This window comes from Piliocolobus tephrosceles, chromosome 1 (genome assembly GCF_002776525.5).
Source record: "Piliocolobus tephrosceles isolate RC106 chromosome 1, ASM277652v3, whole genome shotgun sequence".
NCBI lineage: Eukaryota > Metazoa > Chordata > Mammalia > Primates > Cercopithecidae > Piliocolobus > Piliocolobus tephrosceles.
The window spans coordinates 77,143,585-77,162,966 of NC_045434.1; the positions used below are offsets into that span (position 1 = coordinate 77,143,585).

Consider the following 19,382-nt stretch of genomic DNA (forward strand, 5'->3'; position numbering starts at 1 on the left):
GTCTTTATGCCAGTATCATACAGTTTGGGTTATTATAGCTTTCCAATATGCTTTGAAATCAGAAAGTGTGAATCTTCTAACTTTTTTCTTCTTTTCCAAAATTGTTTTAGCTGTTTGGGGTCCATATCTCATTTTTTTTTTTTTTTTATGTACGCTATTATGCCAAAAAAAAAAAAAAAAAGAAAAAAAAAAAAAGATTGGGAATCACTGAGCCTTACAGAAGAATGGCCTTCAAATTTTTTGTTCATATATGCCCCAAAACAATTTTTTAGTATGTATCCCTTGCAAAAAATATGTAATTTCAGTTATACTATAAACATGCACATTTAAAAATAAAACTATTATTACTTTTTAAAACTTAGTGGATTCTAAACACTATAGGGAAATGATACCCACCAACATCTATTAAAAAAAAAAAATGCTGATCTTCTCAACAGTTTTTACAAGTCCTTCATTCTCCTTGAATACTTATTTCTATTCTACTTCCTCCACAGAATGCTATTCTAATAAACACAAATTTTTATTATTATCAGTACAAAACTTTCTCTACAAAAAAGGATATGAATTGAGAAAACATTTTCCTGTGATCATAAGACTCTTAAGTATTAACAATTTTCTTCTTGCTGGAGTTATTGCAATTACTATAAGTAAATAAATGAGGAAAACAACATAAATGTACCATATATCTTGATAATTAAACAAAAAGTAAAATTGGAAAACTCATAATAAAATGAATGGAGGAATTCACAGCACTTTGATTAAATGGGAGGGTTTTTTTACACCTTGAAGCAACTTACTATAATAAGACTACAAACGTGTCAGAGGTAAAGTGGGAGAAGGCGGGGTGGGACAGTAGTCACTTTCACAGGTACATGTGGAAAATGATTTACTTAAAATCATCTGTTCCCAAGCAACCTTTAAAAATGTCCGTGATCCCAGAGTACTCTTACTTCAATCTAAAGACCCTGCTACTGAATAAAATCTAAACTCCTTCACCAACCTCTTCAATTTTATCTTTTACCATATCCCACCCTCCCACCACAATTTACTATTTGCAGCTTTCTGAATCCCATACTGTTTCACATCTGTTATCTATCTTCTCTCCATATGATGGACACCTTTAAACTATTAATGTGAAAATATCACCTCCTATATGAAGACTTTCTGGGTTTCCTGGATAGACTAGACCAACACTCCTTCATTCTCCCCCATCGTGTGCCATATCATAGCATAACACCCCCGACAATTGTTTCACATATGTATCTTCTTTTATTACCTGAAAATTGCTTGAGGGACTTATTTTATTTATCTTTTAACTAATTTTGTGCTTAGAACATAGTGGATGCTCAATAAATATTAGCTGAATGAAGAAATCGAAGAACACTCAAATCTCAATTTCCTCACTGGTAAAATTTTATCTGTATGATCCTCTTCCAATTTTAAAGAAACCAAATAACTCTATATATTTTCTTAAATTTCTATAAATGTTCTATTTTCAGATTATTTTCTCTCCTAGTATGATCTCAAACTAGAGAAAATATTTTTACTACATATAAAAAATAGAGTATTTCATATCCTTTGTGATATTCCATTATGTAAAGTGATTCTATGATTTTAGGTTATCCTAAATAAAGCACATTTTTCTCAGAGATTGCTTAAAAACATGAATTGATTATTTCAACATAATTCCCTACATGCTTTATATTCTGGTTGGTAAAAGAGGCAAGAAGGAAAGCTGTTCTACATTTTTAGTATGTCAACAAGAAATTATTTTACTATTAGGTAAATCAAGAAATCTACAATATTATAATACCCAAATTATCTCCAACTATTCTGGCTCTCCCTCTCTGTTCATGTATTTATTTATTTATATGTTTGCCCAATTCAACTGTAAATTTCAGAAAGTTCTGGTCTAGTCATTGGAAATTATGTCACTGTAGGTTAAATGGGGACCCATAAAGTGGGGACCTATACTCTACCCATCCCTGCAATTTCAAAGTAATAAACCAGGGAGAGTGGCCCATGCCTATAATTCCAGTACTTTGGGAGTCCAGGTGGGAGGATCACTTAAGCCCAGGAGTTCAAGACTAGCTTGGGCAACACAGCAAGACACCATCTCAACAAAAACTGAAAAAATTATATGGGCATGGTGGTGCATACTTGTAGTCCTAGCAACACAGAAGACTGAGGTGGGAGGATCCCTTGAATCCAGGAGTTTGAGGCTGCAGTGAACTATGATAACGCCACTGCACTTTGGCCTGGGCAACAGAGTGAGGCCCTGTCTCCAAAAAACAAAAACAAAACAAACAAAAAAGCCACAAAGCAGTAAGACCAGATTTCATGTCTTAAGTAGATAGTATTTACTTTACAAAAACAATTTTTTTTGTTTTCTGTTTTTTGTTTTGTTTTGTTTTTTTGAGACGGAGTCTCACTGTCGCCCAGGCTGGAGTGCGGTGGTGTGTTCTCGGCTCACTGCAAGCTCCACCTCCTGGGTTCATGCCATTCTCCTGCCTCATCCTCCCGAGTAGCTGGGACTACAGGTGCCCACCACCGTATAAAAACAATTATTAACAGTTGTCATTAATGTAAACATTGGGAAAGGGTAGGGCTCAGCATCTTTTAAAGCTATAGAGGACAGTCTTCTTTTGTAATTAAATATACAAAGTAACATAAAGTCATACCTTGATAATTCAAATATAGAAGAGAGTAGTATCACTGTATCTCTAGCAGCTGTCCACATTAAAATAAAAGTAATTTTTTTTCTGTACAAATATCTTTATTTTCATACTTAAAAAGAACCACATACTCATTCCAACAGTTTTACCGGGTTTGGCCAACCCAGTAAGTTACACACTCAGGTACCTGGAAGGTTATTGGACAGCTCCTTAACCGAATGAGTCAGGGCAAAGTGGTCACTTTCCCCACAGCCAGACTCTGGATTTGCCTCCTGGGAGGACACTATGCCTGGCACAGTCGAACCTTGCCTCCAGATTATAAACCAGTATAAGTAACACAATTCTCGTGGCTACTTTCACTTCAGAGTGTCATGTTTATTGATGTGGAGCTTTCTGAGTAGGGAGGTTAAGGCACACCTACTCAGTAAAACAAATATTTCTTGTAGTGTTCTAGATTGAGGGCAGCAGTCAATAGTAAAATAAACCTCAGTAGCATGTTCCTGACAGGTTATACGGCAGCACTGGCTCAAGGATTTCTCCCCCTGCACGAAAGAATGTTTGCTAGTTGATTCTTTGTTTTGGCAATTTGATGGTTTTGATGAATTTGCTGTGATCCAGGGGTATTCAAGTACTTCTCTGAGCACTGGCCTCAGTCTTGAAATGAGGTCCCTGGCTCCCTCTGTTACAAAGTCAGGGACTGTGAATTCTCAACCAATGATATTCACATTGGGTCTTTTGGTATATGTTTGCCTCAAAAGGAAGCTTCCCAGCTAAAAATTCATAGCAAAGAACCCCAGGGCTCCAGAGATCCACCTTCTCATCATGCATCCGACCTTCAATCATTTCGGGGGACAGGTAGTCCAGGGTGCTACAGAGAATGGTCCTCCCAGAAGATGGAGCACGTACTGACCACCCAAAATTTGCAATTTTAAGCTATCCAGCTGATCCAAGAAGTAAGTTCTCTGGCTTAATGTCTTTATGAATAACTGTCTTTGAATTGTCATTCAAGTAAGACAGGGCATTTGCCAATTCTGTGATACAACGAGCAGTTCTCTGCTCATCAAACTTTGAAAGTTTCTGAAGTGCTCTATCGACTGTTTCAAGTGATGTGTATTCCAGAATTAGGTAGACTCTGGTGGCATCATGGAAATAACCATACAGTCTGATTATATCAGGATGTTGAAGGTGGGACTGTATTTCTACTTCTCTTCTGAGTTGATGCTCCACTCCTGCTTTCTCCAGCTGAGCTTTAAATAACACTTTAAGAGCCAGAATAAACTTGCTTTGTTTTTCTCTTGCCAAATAAACATTATCAAACTTTCCTTTACCCAGAGGGCCACCAATTTCAAAGTCTTCCAAAGCCCATTGCCTCTTTTTTGATTCTTCATTTTTCTGTTTTGACGCCAGTTCCTCCTCAGGATTATTTTCAGGTGCTGACAGCGGGGGCTGCTTGTTCTTTTGGGTGTTATTCAGTGGAGTACACTGGATGACGGGATGAGGTACACTGGTAGCCTGCAATTGCTTCTGCTTCTGATTCTGAACTGGCTTGTGACTGGAGACAAGCTTTTGTGCTTGCAAAGGAACACGCTGGGAAGAATTTGAAGGACATAAGACCCACTGAGCCTGGCCACTATTTGCAGGTAATGGATTCTGACAAGGAAATTGCTGAGTCACGAGAGCATGTTTTGGACCTCCAACTGGAGACGTAGCCTTAACAGGCCCTGAAATGCAGTTTTCTTTAGATTGGTCCATGATGCCTGTGACCCTAGGACCTGAGTCTTCCAAGAGCTCAGCCCAATAAAAGTACTTTTAAACCAACTGATACACCTCTATAATTCACAAGTAATTGGGGTGTTTTATGTTTTTACATATCCTCTAGAGATGAGCTGGGTTAAGAAATTAAAACTATATCAGCTAAAAAAATTTAAGATGATCTCATGATTTCTGCTTCCCAATAAACATTTATAACATTAATAAATAAAGTGAAGAAAAGCAAAGGCAAATACCATCAGCAGTTTAAGTCAGGTCCCATTTACCTGCTCTGCTAATTTCATTTTTTCTCTGTAAAATTTCACTGTACAAAAGTTTACATTCAAAACTCTTTATATTACGGCTTGGCCTAGCCTATCTTAAAAGTGCTCAGAACACTTACATTAGCCTATAGTTGGGCAAAATCTTCTAACACAAAGTCTATTTTATAAGGAAGTGTTGAAAATATCTCATGTAATTTCTTGAATACTGTACACTGTAGAGTACAGTCTCTCATATTTGCTGCTGCTACCCGGCATCATAAAAGAGTATCTTACCCATTGTATCACTACCTCTGGAAAAGATCGAGGTGCAAAACTTGAAGTATGGTTTCTACAAAGTACACATTGCTTTCACATTACTGTAAAGCTAAAAAATTGGAAGCCAAACCATCATAAGTCTGAGATCATCTGTACAGGTTTTGCAAAGGGCCTCACTGGTGAAGAGGTCCATTCTGTTCATTTTCTACATAAATTGATCATAGCCACAATAATATCAACATACACAAACTCAAGAATTTGATTTAGAAGAGTAGTACATTAAATCGTATTTGTAAATCTATAGGTATAGTGCAAATTAATCTAGATGTTTGGGGTGTATTTATATCCCTAACTGCCTGTGTAAGTTGAACACGTATTCAATCTGTATGTACCTGAGTTTTAGCAACTATAATTGTGCTATACTATATTATAGCCATTAGCTACATTTGGCTACCTAAATTTAAATTAATTAAAATTAACTTGAATTTTAAAAATTCAGTTCCTCAGTTGCACGGGCCACATTTCAAAGGCTCAATAAACACATGTGTCTAGAGGTTACCATACTGGACAGTATAGATATAATGATGAAAATAAACAGGATGATATGATTGACAATAACAAGTGGGAACAAGGGGGTTGTATTGACTACTTTAGATCAGGTGGTCAGAAAAAGCTGCCCTGAGTTGACATTTGAGCTGAGACTTGAATGACAAGATGCAACTAGCATGCAAAGATCTGCAAAAAGCATCCAAGGCATAGACAACAGTGAGGGCAAAAACCTCAGCCACAAATGTGGATGGCTGGTTTAACAACAAAAAAGAGTGTCTGAAGCATAAGAAATAAGGGGAGAGGTGTATAAGGTCCAAGAAATGGCAGGAAGCAGAGTCTCAAGGGCCTTATACACCATTTAAGAACTTTGGATTTTATGTTAAGTGCAATCAAAAACCATAGAGGGTTACAAAAAGGGCAATGTTAGACTGGGTGTGGTGGCTCATGACTGTAATCCCAGCACTTTGGGAGGCTGAGGCAGGTGGACCACAAGGTCAGGAGTTCAAGACCAGCCTGGCCAACATAGTGAAACCCCATCTCTACTAAAAATACAAATATTAGCCAGGCCTGGTGGCGCATGCCTGTAGTCCCAGCTACTTGGGAGGCTGAGGCAGAATTGCTTGAACCCGGGAGGTGGAGGTTGCAGTGAGCCGATATCATGCCACCGCACTCCAGCTTGGGCAACAGAGTGAGACCTCATATCAAAAAAAAAAAAAAAAAAAAAGGCAATGTTGTGATCTAAATTATGTCTTAAAAGCTCACTCTACCTACTGTTGAGAATTATTATGGGAAACCAAGAGCGAAAGCAGGAAGATCTGCTAAAAGAAGTCACATATCATATCATAGCCCAGGTTGAGAAAAGATCATGGCCTGGACCAGGAGAGTGGTAGAGGGATAAAGAAAATCTGTTCCTTTTTTCTACATTCCCTGTCTACAGTCCTGCATCTGCTATCCTTCACAGCCAAGCTCCTTGAAATAGTATACTTCACTTTTTAACCCCTTATCCTATAAATATGCTTTCTGCCTCCACTATCCTACTGAAACTGTCCTAAGGTCCAAGTTACCTCCACCTTCCCAAAACCAATGAGCACTTTTCTATCCTTTTATTACCTGACCCCTGCTGCATTTGCAAAGCTGCTGACCATTCTTCACCTTCATCAAGTTCTCGCCTTCCTCAGCTCCAAGGGCCTTACTCTCACCTGATTTTCCTCTTTCTTTTACTCCTTCTCAGTCTTCTTCCCAGTAACCTCTACTTGACTTTTAAACACCAGTGCTCCTCTAAGTTTACAGCTTTCGTACTCAGTGCATTTCACAACATACATAATCCTTGAGACTGAATTACAGTTTTTGCTGTTAGCTCCCCAATTAACATCTCTGGCCCAGTACTCCCTATTGTTTAGACTATCTATATCTGGTGTTCAACAGATGTCCTTACCTGGACATACTGTAAACATTTAAAATGCGAAAGGTTGAAAATCTGTATCCTTTATTCTCTTATTATATACACTTGTCCAAACCGCAAGCCAAAGACTTTCTAAACTCCCCTTCACTTACTAGTTACAATGCCCATCACCAGACCTTCACAAGGTCCCCCAGATTCTAACTCCTTTATGTCTTTCTAATGTAGTCCTTCGTCTTCATCTTGCTAAGGTTCTTAATTCAAGCTTACATCATTTCTTGCTTGGATTACTGGAAGAGCTTCCCAATCCATTTCCCTTCTTCCAATCTCTCCTCCACTTTGCTACCAGAGCACATTATGGGTCTTCAACAAATGTTATTGATTACATTAAGTACAAATCTGACAATGTCATTTCTCTACTTAAACTTTCAGAGAAACCCACAACTTTCACAAGGCTTCTCATGGTCTAGTTCCTTATCACTATTACTGCCTCATTGCCCCAATTCTTCCTCTCCCATCCTCCTCTCCAGCCACTCAGCTTTTCTTAGTTCTCTAAATATTATGCCATTTCAGTCCTCCCTTCCTCTGCACATGCTATTACCGCTCCTTTACTCCTCTAACTAGTACTTCAAAGGTAGGCTTAAGTATTACCACTTGAAGAAAATGCCTCATATCTATCTCAATCACATTGAATGGAAATTAATGATTTGTCTGTAAACCATAAGTTCCTAGAGGCAGGGTCCACCAACCTTATTTGGTTTGTAGCACCAATGACTGGCACAGAGTATGTAATCATTCACAGATGGGTTTGATTTGGTATCTTCTGATTTTTTTTTAAAGGGAGAAGAGCTTAGTGGGCCTGATGTCACCATTCCGGCATAGCACAGAGTGAGGACGCTGTACTACAAAGCCAAATGTGCTTCATGTTGGAAACGCAAAAATAAAATAAAATAAAATAAAACACAAGGCACACCCTTTCAAAAGATGAAATGTAGGAAATTCTGAGAGCCCATGTAAAATCTAATAAACCAGCCTTAGAACTTTATACTACGTGGGGAAAGGCTTATTTAACACTTTGATGATAAAAATAGGTGGAAGGCTTCTCATCCCAATAAAGCAAATTAACCTTTCTTGGCTTGGCTATGTCACTGTAATTTTAGTTCCTAATGTAGATTCTCGTTCACTTCCTCACAGGTTATTTTCCTTCTTTGAGAGCCTCTTACCACCTTAACAGTCACTCATTTGTCAGTCAGCCATTTGTTCTCAAAATCTGAATGGGGGAAACGCGGATGAAAGAAGGGAGAGTGTGGGGGGATGATCAACACTTTCGGAACGGGAGGTGGCAGAAGGTCACAGTCCCCGGGATGGAAGAGTGGGCGCTGGGGCAATACCAGAGTGGAGCGCTGACATGTGGCAAGGAACGGGAAGGATGCGATCACGGAGCAGGCAACATGAAACAGGGGACGACCCCGGGCTGAAGATGGGAGACGGAGAAGATACTCAGAGAGAAAGCTAGGAATGTTGGGGGAGGGGGGAGGGAGGAAGTGGTGACAGGCAGAGGCGAGAGGAAACAAGACGCAGTTTTGGGCCAGGAATCAGAGGGGCTGAGGAGAATAGCTGGGTCGAGAGGAAGACAACACAAATGGGACTTCAGGATGAGGTGGGCGGGGGGTCATCCCGGAACAGAGGGGAGGCACGGGGAGAACTGGGGGTCCAGAGGGCAGAGGCAGGAGGCGCAGAGCGAGTAGGAGACCGGAACCCACCAAGCAGAGGCCGCGGGTGACGGGGGAAGAAACGGCGAGGCGAGAGACACTTACTGGGGTCCCTCCGCAAGGCGCCGCTGGGGATCTCCTCCCGCAGGTGAGGAAAGAGGAAGTCCCGGGCGGCCTGGAGGTCCTGGAAGTAGCAGAACTGGACAATGGAGCAGGCCATGGCTCCGGGGAACCCCACTACGGCACTCACCTTACCTCACCACGCCCTGCCCCCTCCACCCCACTGAGGCCGCCGCCGAGCCCCAATAGCTCTAGCCAAGCAGAAGGCGGAGAAACCAAACCGGAAGCTGTCACTGACACGGGTCCGCTGTCTCGGAGTACTGCGCAGGCGCAGACTGGCCCGGGCGCCTAGGGAGGGCTTGCCTGGGTCACGTGATTAGGACGCCGCTGCTGCAGGTGGAGCCAAAGTCTACGTGGAGGCTTGGGGCAGATTTTCAGTCCCCGTTCTGCGTCTACACCAAGGAATGAACCCTTTCATTCATTCTGGCTTTTAGCCAGAGGTGTTCTAATTGGACTTGTCCGCGCAGGCCTTTGACTCATTCAACCAATCTTATTGATGCCCTAATATTGGCACGATCTTGATGTTTCGCAGAAAATAATTCGTTTTAAACTAGTGGCAGGCCAGTGGGGGACTGTATCCTGCAAGAGTCGGATTTTGAAAAGATTAATTGCTCTTCCGGAGATTAGCCCCGTCAAGGCTGGCTTTAAATGCTCCTGCTATAAATTTCCATAGTACTATGCAAGCCCAATATAGTACGTGTTAAAGCGTATTATACTCTTTATGTTTTCATTATTCATTTGGTTTTTCATTCATGCATTCATCCATCCATTCAATAAATATTTGTTAGTCTTTTAAATGCCAGCCACGCAGGGTGCTGAGCATTAGAGAACAAAAGAGAAGAAATACCTTTTCCCAGAAAGTTAGAGTTCTAGTGACTGATACAGGCAGTAAGCAATTAATTGCAGTAGTTCCCTTTAATCCAAGGGGATATGTTCTAAGACCCCCAGTGGATGACTGAAACCATGGATAGTACTGAAACCTATGTATGTGTGTTATGTTTTTACCTGTACATACATATGATACAGTTCAATTTATAAATTAGGCACAGTGAAATATTAACAATAACTAATAATTAAAATGAATAATTATGTGGAAAATGAACCCATGGATAAAAGGGGGGACTACTGTACTCAACTATTTAACTGAAATTGTGATCGTGCTAGTAAGTGCTTCATAAATATTTGCTGAATAAATAAATGGAATGTGTACATAAAGTAAATAGAATAACCTGTTTCTTTTACAAAGCACTGTTTTTGAAAGTACTTTACATTGTCCATTTGGAAAGTCACAAATGCCATATAAAAATAGTGTGTCTTGTCTCATTTTTTAAATGAAGAAATTGAGTCATCTCTGAGCAGACTTTTATTTTTCCAAAAAGTGAAAACAAAAAAGTATATTTTATTGTGAGCACAAAGACCTGTAGGCACTTACACATTCCCCAAAGGAAACTTAAAGAGGCCATCCACTTTGTATGAGAAAATGGCACAGGAATAGATGGAAGGCAAGTGGATGGGGTCCACAGCATTCATTTCTGTCTGGCCTGTGGACATACACACTTAGTCCTAATAATATAACAACTATAATTTAGTGCCTAGGTTCCTACTCCATTATTTCCTACTTCTAGAGTAGGATGCTTTTCACAAAATAGGACAGGCAATTTCTATGTTATCAGGTTAACAGGAATCAGTTCTTCACCTATAAAAGCCAGTTGAATCAGACATGCTGTAAGGTCCCTTTAAGCATCAGGGACCTATACTTCCGTAATCAAAGCTTTCAGAAAAGGCACGCTGCTGGTGCTCCCTTCTTCCATCTGAAGAAATGCAATGTTTCCTCAGATCATCACTAACTAGAATAATCCAGCCCTGATATGATTATTCCCTTAAAGTCCAGCACCAATCCCAAACTAAACTAAAATTTAAATTTAGATTCTTAGTGTTACTGGATGAATAACGAACACATGACTCTTTCTGGAAGGAGACTGTCATTCCTTGAAAACCATTCAAGTTCCTATTCAGGTAAATGCATTTTATGGAAGTAACCGCTGTTGGCTGATTCTGCTGGCCTTTGTTCTGCCCTGAGGCATTCATATGTCTCCTGTGGTGGTCATTGAATTTCATTACTGTGTTGGCTCAGTTTTAATGGTGAAGTCCCTGACTTCCTTCCAAGTACTGTTGAAAAGGTTCATTCATGGATGTTTTTAAGGACTTTAGATACCCTTCACAGAAATTACAACACATTCGTGAACTGAACTCTTCCCCCAGGAAGTTGTAACGCTGCAGGGGAGATGCCTCTGGAGTTCTGCTACCATGGTTTCTGTAGCATGTGGGAGGATTGCATCAGACAGTGAATATCACTTATTCCACAGTCATAAGAAAGCACATTGCAAAAATGTGCAGGCCTTACATATCCCAGCATTGACAGTGTCTTTCTGAGGTCTGGGTTCAGGAGGTAGGAAAAGCACTGTGACCAAAATAACAACAGGATGAGTCCAGGTACTAATGTGAACTTCCTCCATTATCCATTAGTGTGAGTCAGAGCACTGATGACTGCTGTTAAGAGAGGGATGTGTGCTCATTTTCTCTTGCCACCACCACGTAAGAAGGGGCTTTCATCTCCTGCCATGATTCCGAGGCCTCCCTAGATATGTGGAACTAGTGATACAGAGATGTGACCCAACATGTCTACCTACAGGGAGGAGGTGTGGTTTTTACTGGAATATACTGGCAAGCAAAAGTTCTCTCCTTTTGGCTTTCTCCCTGCTTCTGAAACACATTCCTTTCCAGGAATGCGTGCTTTCTGAGGTAGACAAAAGAAGAGTTGTTCAAGTTAATAAAAAGGTCGAGGGGTGGCACCAAGATGGCCAAATAGGAACAGCCCCAGTCTGCAGCAACCAGCGTGAACAACACAGAAAACAGGTGATTTCTACATTTCCAACTGAGGTACTGGGTTCATCTCACTGGGGCTTGCCAGACAAGTGGGTGCAGCCCATGGAACAGGGCAGGGCATCGCCTCACCTGGGAAGCCAAGGGGTCAGGCAATTCCCTTTCCTAGCAAAGGGAAGGCATGACAGACAGCACCTGGAAAATTGGGACACTCCCACCCTAATACATCGCTTTTCCAACAAGCTAAAGAACAGTTGTTCAAGTTAATAAAAAGGTCGAGGGGTGGCGCGAAGATGGCCAAATAGGAACAGCTCCAGTCTGCAGCTCCCAGTGTTAACAACGCAGAAGACGGGTGATTTCTACATTTCCAACTGAGGTACCAGGTTCATCTCACTGGGGCTTGCCAGACAAGTGGGTGCAGCCCATGGAGCAGAGAGGGGCATAGCCTCACCCGCCTAATTGGGGAATTCCCTTTCCTAGCAAAGGGAAGCCATGACAGCACCTGAAAAATTGGAACACTCCCACCCTAATACATCACTCTTCCAATGACCTTGGTGTGCAAAAGGCACACCAAGAGATTATATCCCGCGCCTGGTTTGGAGGGTGCCACGCCCATGGAGCCTCGCTCACTGCTAGCACAGCAGTCTGAGATCGAACAACAAGGCTGGGGAAGGGGCATCCACCATTGCTGAGGCTTGAGTAGGTAAACAAAGCAGCTGGGAAGCTTGGACTGGGTGGAGCCCACCTCAGCTCAAGGAGGCCTGCCTGCCTCTGTAGACTGCACCTCTAGGGGCAGGGCACAGCTGAAAAAAAGGCAGCAGAAACTTCTGCAGATTTAAACGTCCCTGTCTGACAGCTTTGAAGAGAGTAGTGGTTCTCCCAGCACAAAGTGTGAGATCTGAGAATGAACAGACTGCCTCCTTAAGTGGGTCCTTGACCCCTGAGTAGCCTAACTGGGAGACATCTCCCAGTATGGGGGCGACTGACACCTTGTAAGGCCAGGTGCCCCTCTGAGATGAAGCTTCCAGAGGAAGGAACAGGCAGCAACATTTGCTCTTCTGCAGCCTCCGCTGGTGATACCCATGAAGACAGGGTCTGGAGTTGACCTCCAGCAAACTCCGACAGACCTGCAACTGAGGGTCCTGACTATTAGAAGGAAAACTAACAAACAGAAAGGACATCCACACCAAAACCCCATCTGTACGTCACCATCATCAAATACCAAAGGTAGATAAAACCACAAAGATGGGGAGAAACCAGAGCAGAAATGCTGAAAATTCTGAAATCAGAGTGCCCCTTTTCCTCCAAAGGAATGCAGCTCCTCGCCAGCAACGGAACAAAACTGGATGGAGAAATACTTTAACAGTCGAGAGAAGAAGGCTTCAGACAATCGGTAATAACAAACTTCTCTGAGCTAAAGGAGGATGTTTGAACCCATCGTAAAGAAGTGAAAAACCTTGAAAAAAGAGTAGACAAATGGTTAACTAGAATAAACGTGTAGAGAAGTCCTTAAATGACCTGATGGAGCTGAAAACCATGGCACGAGAAGTACGTGACACATGCACAAGCTTCAGTAGCAGATTTGATCAAATGGAAGAAAGGGTATCAGTGATTGAAGATCAAATGAATGAAATGAAGCAAGAAGACAAGTTTAGTGAAAAAAGAGTAAACAAACAAACAAAAATGAACAAAGCCTCTAAGAAATATGGGACTATGTGAAAAGACCAAATCTGCGTCTGATTTGTGTACCTGAAAGTGAAGGAGAGAATGGAATCAAGTTGGAAAACACTCTTCAGGACATTATCCAGGAGAACTTCCCCAACCTAGTAGGGCAGGCCAACATTCAAATTCAGGAAATGCAGAGAATGCAACAAAGATACTCCTCGAGAAGAGCAACTTCAAGACACATAATTGTCAGATTCACCAAAGTTGAAATAAAGGAAAAAATGTTAAGGGCAGCCAGAGAGAAAGGTCAGGTTACCCACAAAGGGAAGCCCATCAGACTAACAGTGGATCTCTCAGCAGAAACTCTACAAGGCAGGAAAGAGTGTGGGCCAATATTCAACATTCTTAAAGAAAAGAATTTTCAACCCAGAATTTCATATCCAGCCAAACTAAGCTTCATAAGTGACAAAGAAATAAAATACTTTACAGACAAACAAATGCTGAGAGATTTTGTTACCACCAGGCCTGCCCTACAAGAGCTCCTGAAGGAAGCATTAAACATGGAAAGGAACAACCAGTACCAGCCACTGCAAAAACATGCCAAGTAAGACCATCGATACTAAGAAGAAACTGCATCAACTAATGAGCAAAATAACCAGCTAACATCATAATGACAGGATCAAATTCATACATAACAATATTAACCTTCAATGTAAATGGACTAAATGCTCCAAATAAAAGACACAAAATGGCAAATTGGATAAAGAGTCAAGACCCATCAGTGTGCTATATTCAGGAGACCCATCTCACGTGCAGAGACACACATAGGCTCAAAATAAAGGCATAGAGGAAGATCTACCAAGCAAATGGAAAACAAAAAACAGCAGGGGTTGCAATCCTAGTCTCTGATAAAACAGACTTTAAACCAACCAAGATCAAAAGAGACAAAGCTGGTCATTACATAATGGTAAAGGGATCAATTCAACAAGAAAAGCTAACTATCCTAAATATATATTCATCCAATACAGGAGCACCCGGATTCATAAAGCAAGTCCTTAGAGACCTAAAAAGAGATTTAGACTCTCACACAATAATAATAGGAGACTTTAATACCCCACTGTCAACATTAGACAGATCAACGAGACAGAAAGTTAACAAGGATATCCAGGAATTGAACTCAGCTCTGCACCAAGCAGACCTAATAGACATCTACAGAACTCTCCACCCCAAAACAACAGAATATACATTCTTCTCAGCATCACATCACGCTTATTCCAAAATTGACCACATAGTTGGAAGTAAAGCACTCCTCAGCAAATGTAAAAGAACAGAAATTATAACAAACGGTCTCTCAGACGACAGGGCAATGAAACTAGAACTCAGAAGTAGGAAACTCACCCAAAACCGCTAAAGTCCATGGAAACTGAACAACCTGCTCCTGAATGACTACTGGGTACATAACGAAATGAAGGCAGAAATAAAGATGTTCTTTGAAACCAATGAGAACAAAGACACAACATACCAGAATCTCTGGGACACATTTGAAGCAATGTGTAGAGGGAAATTTATAGCACTAAATGCCCGCAAGAGAAAGCAGAAGAGATCTAAAATGGACACCCTAACATCACAATTAAAAGAACTAGAGAAGCAAGAGCAAACACACTCAAAAGCTAGCAGAAGGCAAGAAATACCTAAGATCAGAGCAGAACTAAAGGAGATAGAGACACAAAAAACCTTTCAAAAAATCAATGAATTCAGGAGCTGGTTTTTTGAAGACATCAACAAAATTGATAGACTGCTAGCAAGACTAATAAAGAAGAAAAGAGAGAAGAATCAAATAGATGCAATAAAAATGATGAAGGGGATATCACTACTGATCCTACAGAAATACAAACTACCATTAGAGAATACTATAAACACCTCTATGCAAATAAACTAGAAAATCTAGAAGAAATGGATAATTTCCTGGACACTTACACTCTCCCAAGACTAAACCAGGAAGAAGCTGAATCCCTGACTAGACCAATAGCAGGCTCTGAAATTGAGGCAATAATTAATAGCCTACCAACCAAAAAGAGTCCAGGACCAGATGGATTCACAGCCGAATTCTACCAGAAGTACAAAGAGGAGCTGGTTCCATTCCTTCTGAAACTATTCCAATCAATAGAAAAGGAGGAAATCCTCCCTAATTCAATTTATAAGGCCAACATCATCCTGATACCAAAGCCTGGCAGAGACACGACTAATAAAAAAGAGAGAATTTTAGGTCAATATCCCTGATGAACATTCATGCGAAAATCCTCAATAAAATACTGGCTAACTGAATCCAGCAGCACATCAAAAAAGCTTATCCACCACGATCAAGTGGGTTTCATCCCTGGGTTGCAAGGGTCGTTCAACATATGCAAATCAATAAATATAATCCATCATATAAACAGAACCAAAGACAAAAACCAGATGATTATCTCAATAGATGCCAAAAAGGCCTTCAACAAAATTCAACAGCCCTTCATGCTAAAAACTCTCAATAAACTAGGTATTGATGGAACATATCTCAAAATAATAAGAGCTATTTATGACAAACCCACAGCCAATATCATACTGAATGGGCAAAAATTGGAAACATTCCCTTTGAAAACTGGCACAAGACAGGGATGCCCTCTCTCACCACTCCTATTCAACATAGTGTTGGAAGTTCTGGCCAGTGCAATCAGGCAAGAGAAAGAAAGAAAGGGTATTCAATCAGGAAAAGAGGAAGTCAAATTGTCCCTGTTTGCAGATGACATGATTGTATATTTAGAAAACCCCATCGTCTCAGCCCAAAATCTCCTTAAGCTGATGAGCAACTTCAGCGAAGTCTCAGGATACAAAATCAATGTGCAAAAATCACAAACATTCCTATACACCAGTAACAGACAGACAGAGAGCCAAATCATGAACGAACTCCCATTCACAGTTGCTTCAAAGGGAATAAAATACCTAGGAATCCAACTTACAAAGAATGTGAAGGACTTCTTCAAGGAGAACTACAAACCACTGCTCAGTGAAATAAAAGAGGACACAAACAAATGGAAGAACATTCCATGCTCATGGATAGGAAGAATCAATATTGTGAAAATGGCCATACTGCCCAAGGTAATTTATAGATTCAATGCCATCCCCATTAAGCTACCAATGACTTTCTTCACAGAATTGGAAAAACTGCTTTAAAGTTCATATGGAACCAAAAAAGACCCCACATTGCCAAGGCAATCCTAAGCCAAAAGAACAAAGCTGGAGGCATCACACTACCTGACTTCAAACTATACTACAAGGCTACAGTAACCAAAACAGCATGGTACTGGTACCAAAACAGAGATATAGACCAATGAAACAGCATAGAGCCCTCGGAAATAATACCACACATCTACAACCATCTGATCTTTGACAAACCTGACAAAAACAAGAAATGGGGAAAGCATTCCCTATCTAAAAAATGGTGCTGGGAAAACTGGCTAGCCATATGTAGAAAGCTGAAACTGGATCCCTTCCTTACACCTTATACAAAAATCAATTCAAGATGGATTAAAGACTTAAATGTTAGAACTAAAACCGTAAAAACCCTAGAAGAAAACCTAGGCAATATCATTCAGGACATAGGCATGGGCAAGGACTTCATGATTAAAACACCAAAAGCAATGGCAACAAAAGCCAAAATTGACAAATGGGATCTAATGAAACTAAAGAGCTTCTGCACCGCAAAAGAAACTACCATCAGAGTGAACAGGCAACCTACAGAATGGGAGAAAATTTTTACAATCTACCCATCTGACAAAGGGCTAATATTCAGAATCTACAAAGTACTTAAATAAATTTACAAGAAAAAATCAGAAAACCCCATCAAAAAATGGGCAAAGAATATGAACAGACACTTCTCAAAAGAAGACATTCATGCAGTCAACAGACATATGAAAAAATGCTCATCATCACTGGTCATCAGAGAAATGCAAATCAAAACCACCATGAGATAGCATCTCACACCAGTTAGAATGACGATCATTAAAAAGTCAGGAAACAACAGGAGAGGATATGGAGAATTAGGAACGCTTTTATACTGTTGGTGGGACTGTAAACTAGTTCAACCATTGTGGGAGACAGTGTGGTGATTCCTCAAGGATCTAGAACTAGAAATACCATTTGACCCAGCCATCCCATTACTGGGCGTATACTTGAAGGATTATAAATCATGCTGCTATAAAGACACATGCACACGTATGTTTATTGTGGCACTATTCACAATAGCAAAGACTTGGAACCAACCCAAATGTCCATCAATGATAGACTGGATTAAGAAAATGCGGCACATATACACCATGGAATACTATGCAGCCATAAAAAGGATGAATTCATGTCCTTTATAGGGACATGGATGAAGCTGGAAACCATCATTCTGAGCAAACTATCTCAAGGACAGAAAATCAAACACTGCGTGTTCTCACTCATAGGTGAGAACTGAACAGTAAGAACACACGGACACAGGGTGCAGAACATCACACACCAGGGCCTGCTGGGGGGTGGCAGGGGAAGGGATAGCATTAGGAGATATGCCTAATGTAAATGACGACTTAACGGGTGCAGCACACAAACATGGCACATGTATACATATGTAACAAACCTGCACATTGTGCACATGTACCCTAGAACTTAAAGTAAAATTATAAAATTAAAAAAAAGAGAGAGAGAGAGAGATGTGTTACTAAGGAAGATAAGCAGCAGCCCCTTGCCAATCCTTAGCAGCAGCCTGAAGCGAAGGGGTTGAGTTGCAGGATGGGCACTAAACGAGGGTGTGAGAGAGAGAACAATGGACTTGGAGTCATGACCTTAGGAAATTCATATCACATTTCTGGGACTTAGTTTCTTGATTTATAAAATGAAGAGCCTGGCCTCTAAAGTTCATCCCAAGGATAGGTAGGTTTTGGTAAGAGACTGGGAACGGCAAGTTTCAGGAGTTGGAATTGCTTAAAAGGAGTGGTCTGTGTAAGCACCCTAGTGAGAAGCTTGGGTCCACAGGAAAGAAGGTGAGGGTACTGGACATCTCTAAGAGAAAGTAAGGGGAGGATAGCAAAGGGATGGAGAGTCCTTGAAGCCTTACCTCATAGCTGTGCTAAGGGTCATCCTTGAATTGAAGATGGAATGAGCAGAAGCAAGGGCTATTTATAATTATTATTCAACAAACACTAATGGAGTGCTTTTTACATTAAAGGTACTGTAGTAAGCACAGTAAGGCAATAAAGACAAGTGATTCACTACCTAAAAACAGACAAACATAAATACTCTAAGAGCAGAGTGTGATGAGTACCACGGGTTGCTTTTGGATAAAGGGCAGTGGGAGAAATGAGGGAGAGATTAATTTAGATCCCTAGGCATGTCCCTTGGAAAAGAAGTAGTGTGGAAGAGGTAGGAAAGGCACTAAACAAATTGGTTATTGATTACAGAAAACTTCAAAATCCAAATAGTGAAACCACCTGTGCAAAATTATGACTGAGACAGTGAAAGAGATGTAACTTAACTGACTTCATCTTGCTTCTAACCTCCCAGCTGTCCTTGTTCATTCCTGGGCAGAAGCTGAACTGACTTTGAGAAAAAGTTAGTTTATAGTTTAAACAAAGACGGTAACAGTCTTTTCCCAAAGCAGACCTCCTTCTTGCCTGGGGACTAGATTGCCTTTGTAGGATTAACATTGGCCACAAGATTAAAAATTATGGTTTAGGAGTCATGCAACTGGAGAGTCTGACATTCCCTAAACTGCTCCTAAGACCAGTGCTTGAACTATTTTGCAGACCCTGCACTTGATGGATCAGCTGGCACCACCCAGATCAATAAACTGGCTCATCTGAACTTGTAGCCCCCACGTAGGAACTGACTCAGCAGAAGAAGACAGCTTCGACTCCCTATGATTTCATCCCTAACCAACCAGCACTCCTGGCTCACTGACTTCCCCCAGCCACCAAGCTATCCTTAAGGAGTCTTCTCCCCAAATGCTCAGGGAGACTGATTTAAGTAATAATAAATCTCCGGTCTCCATCACAACCGGCTCTGCATGAATTACTCT

General features: G+C 40.9%; 1 protein-coding gene and 1 pseudogene across 2 annotated transcripts in view; both read right to left on the bottom strand.

Moving 5' to 3' along the window:
• Positions 1-9,029, bottom strand: part of RAB3GAP2 (RAB3 GTPase activating non-catalytic protein subunit 2) — a 119,715-nt gene extending 110,686 nt beyond the window's left edge. Inside the window, exon 1 of one of the 2 annotated variants that reach the window (XM_023203708.2) lies at positions 8,729-9,029. In XM_023203708.2, coding sequence (XP_023059476.1) covers positions 8,729-8,843 — 115 coding nt within the window. In that variant the 5' untranslated portion in view covers positions 8,844-9,029. The remainder of the gene's footprint in view (positions 1-8,728) is intronic. The other variant, XM_023203707.3, reaches the window with a different exon arrangement.
• LOC111537113 lies at positions 3,124-4,555 on the bottom strand (annotated as a pseudogene).
• Positions 9,030-19,382: the final 10,353 nt, after the last annotated feature.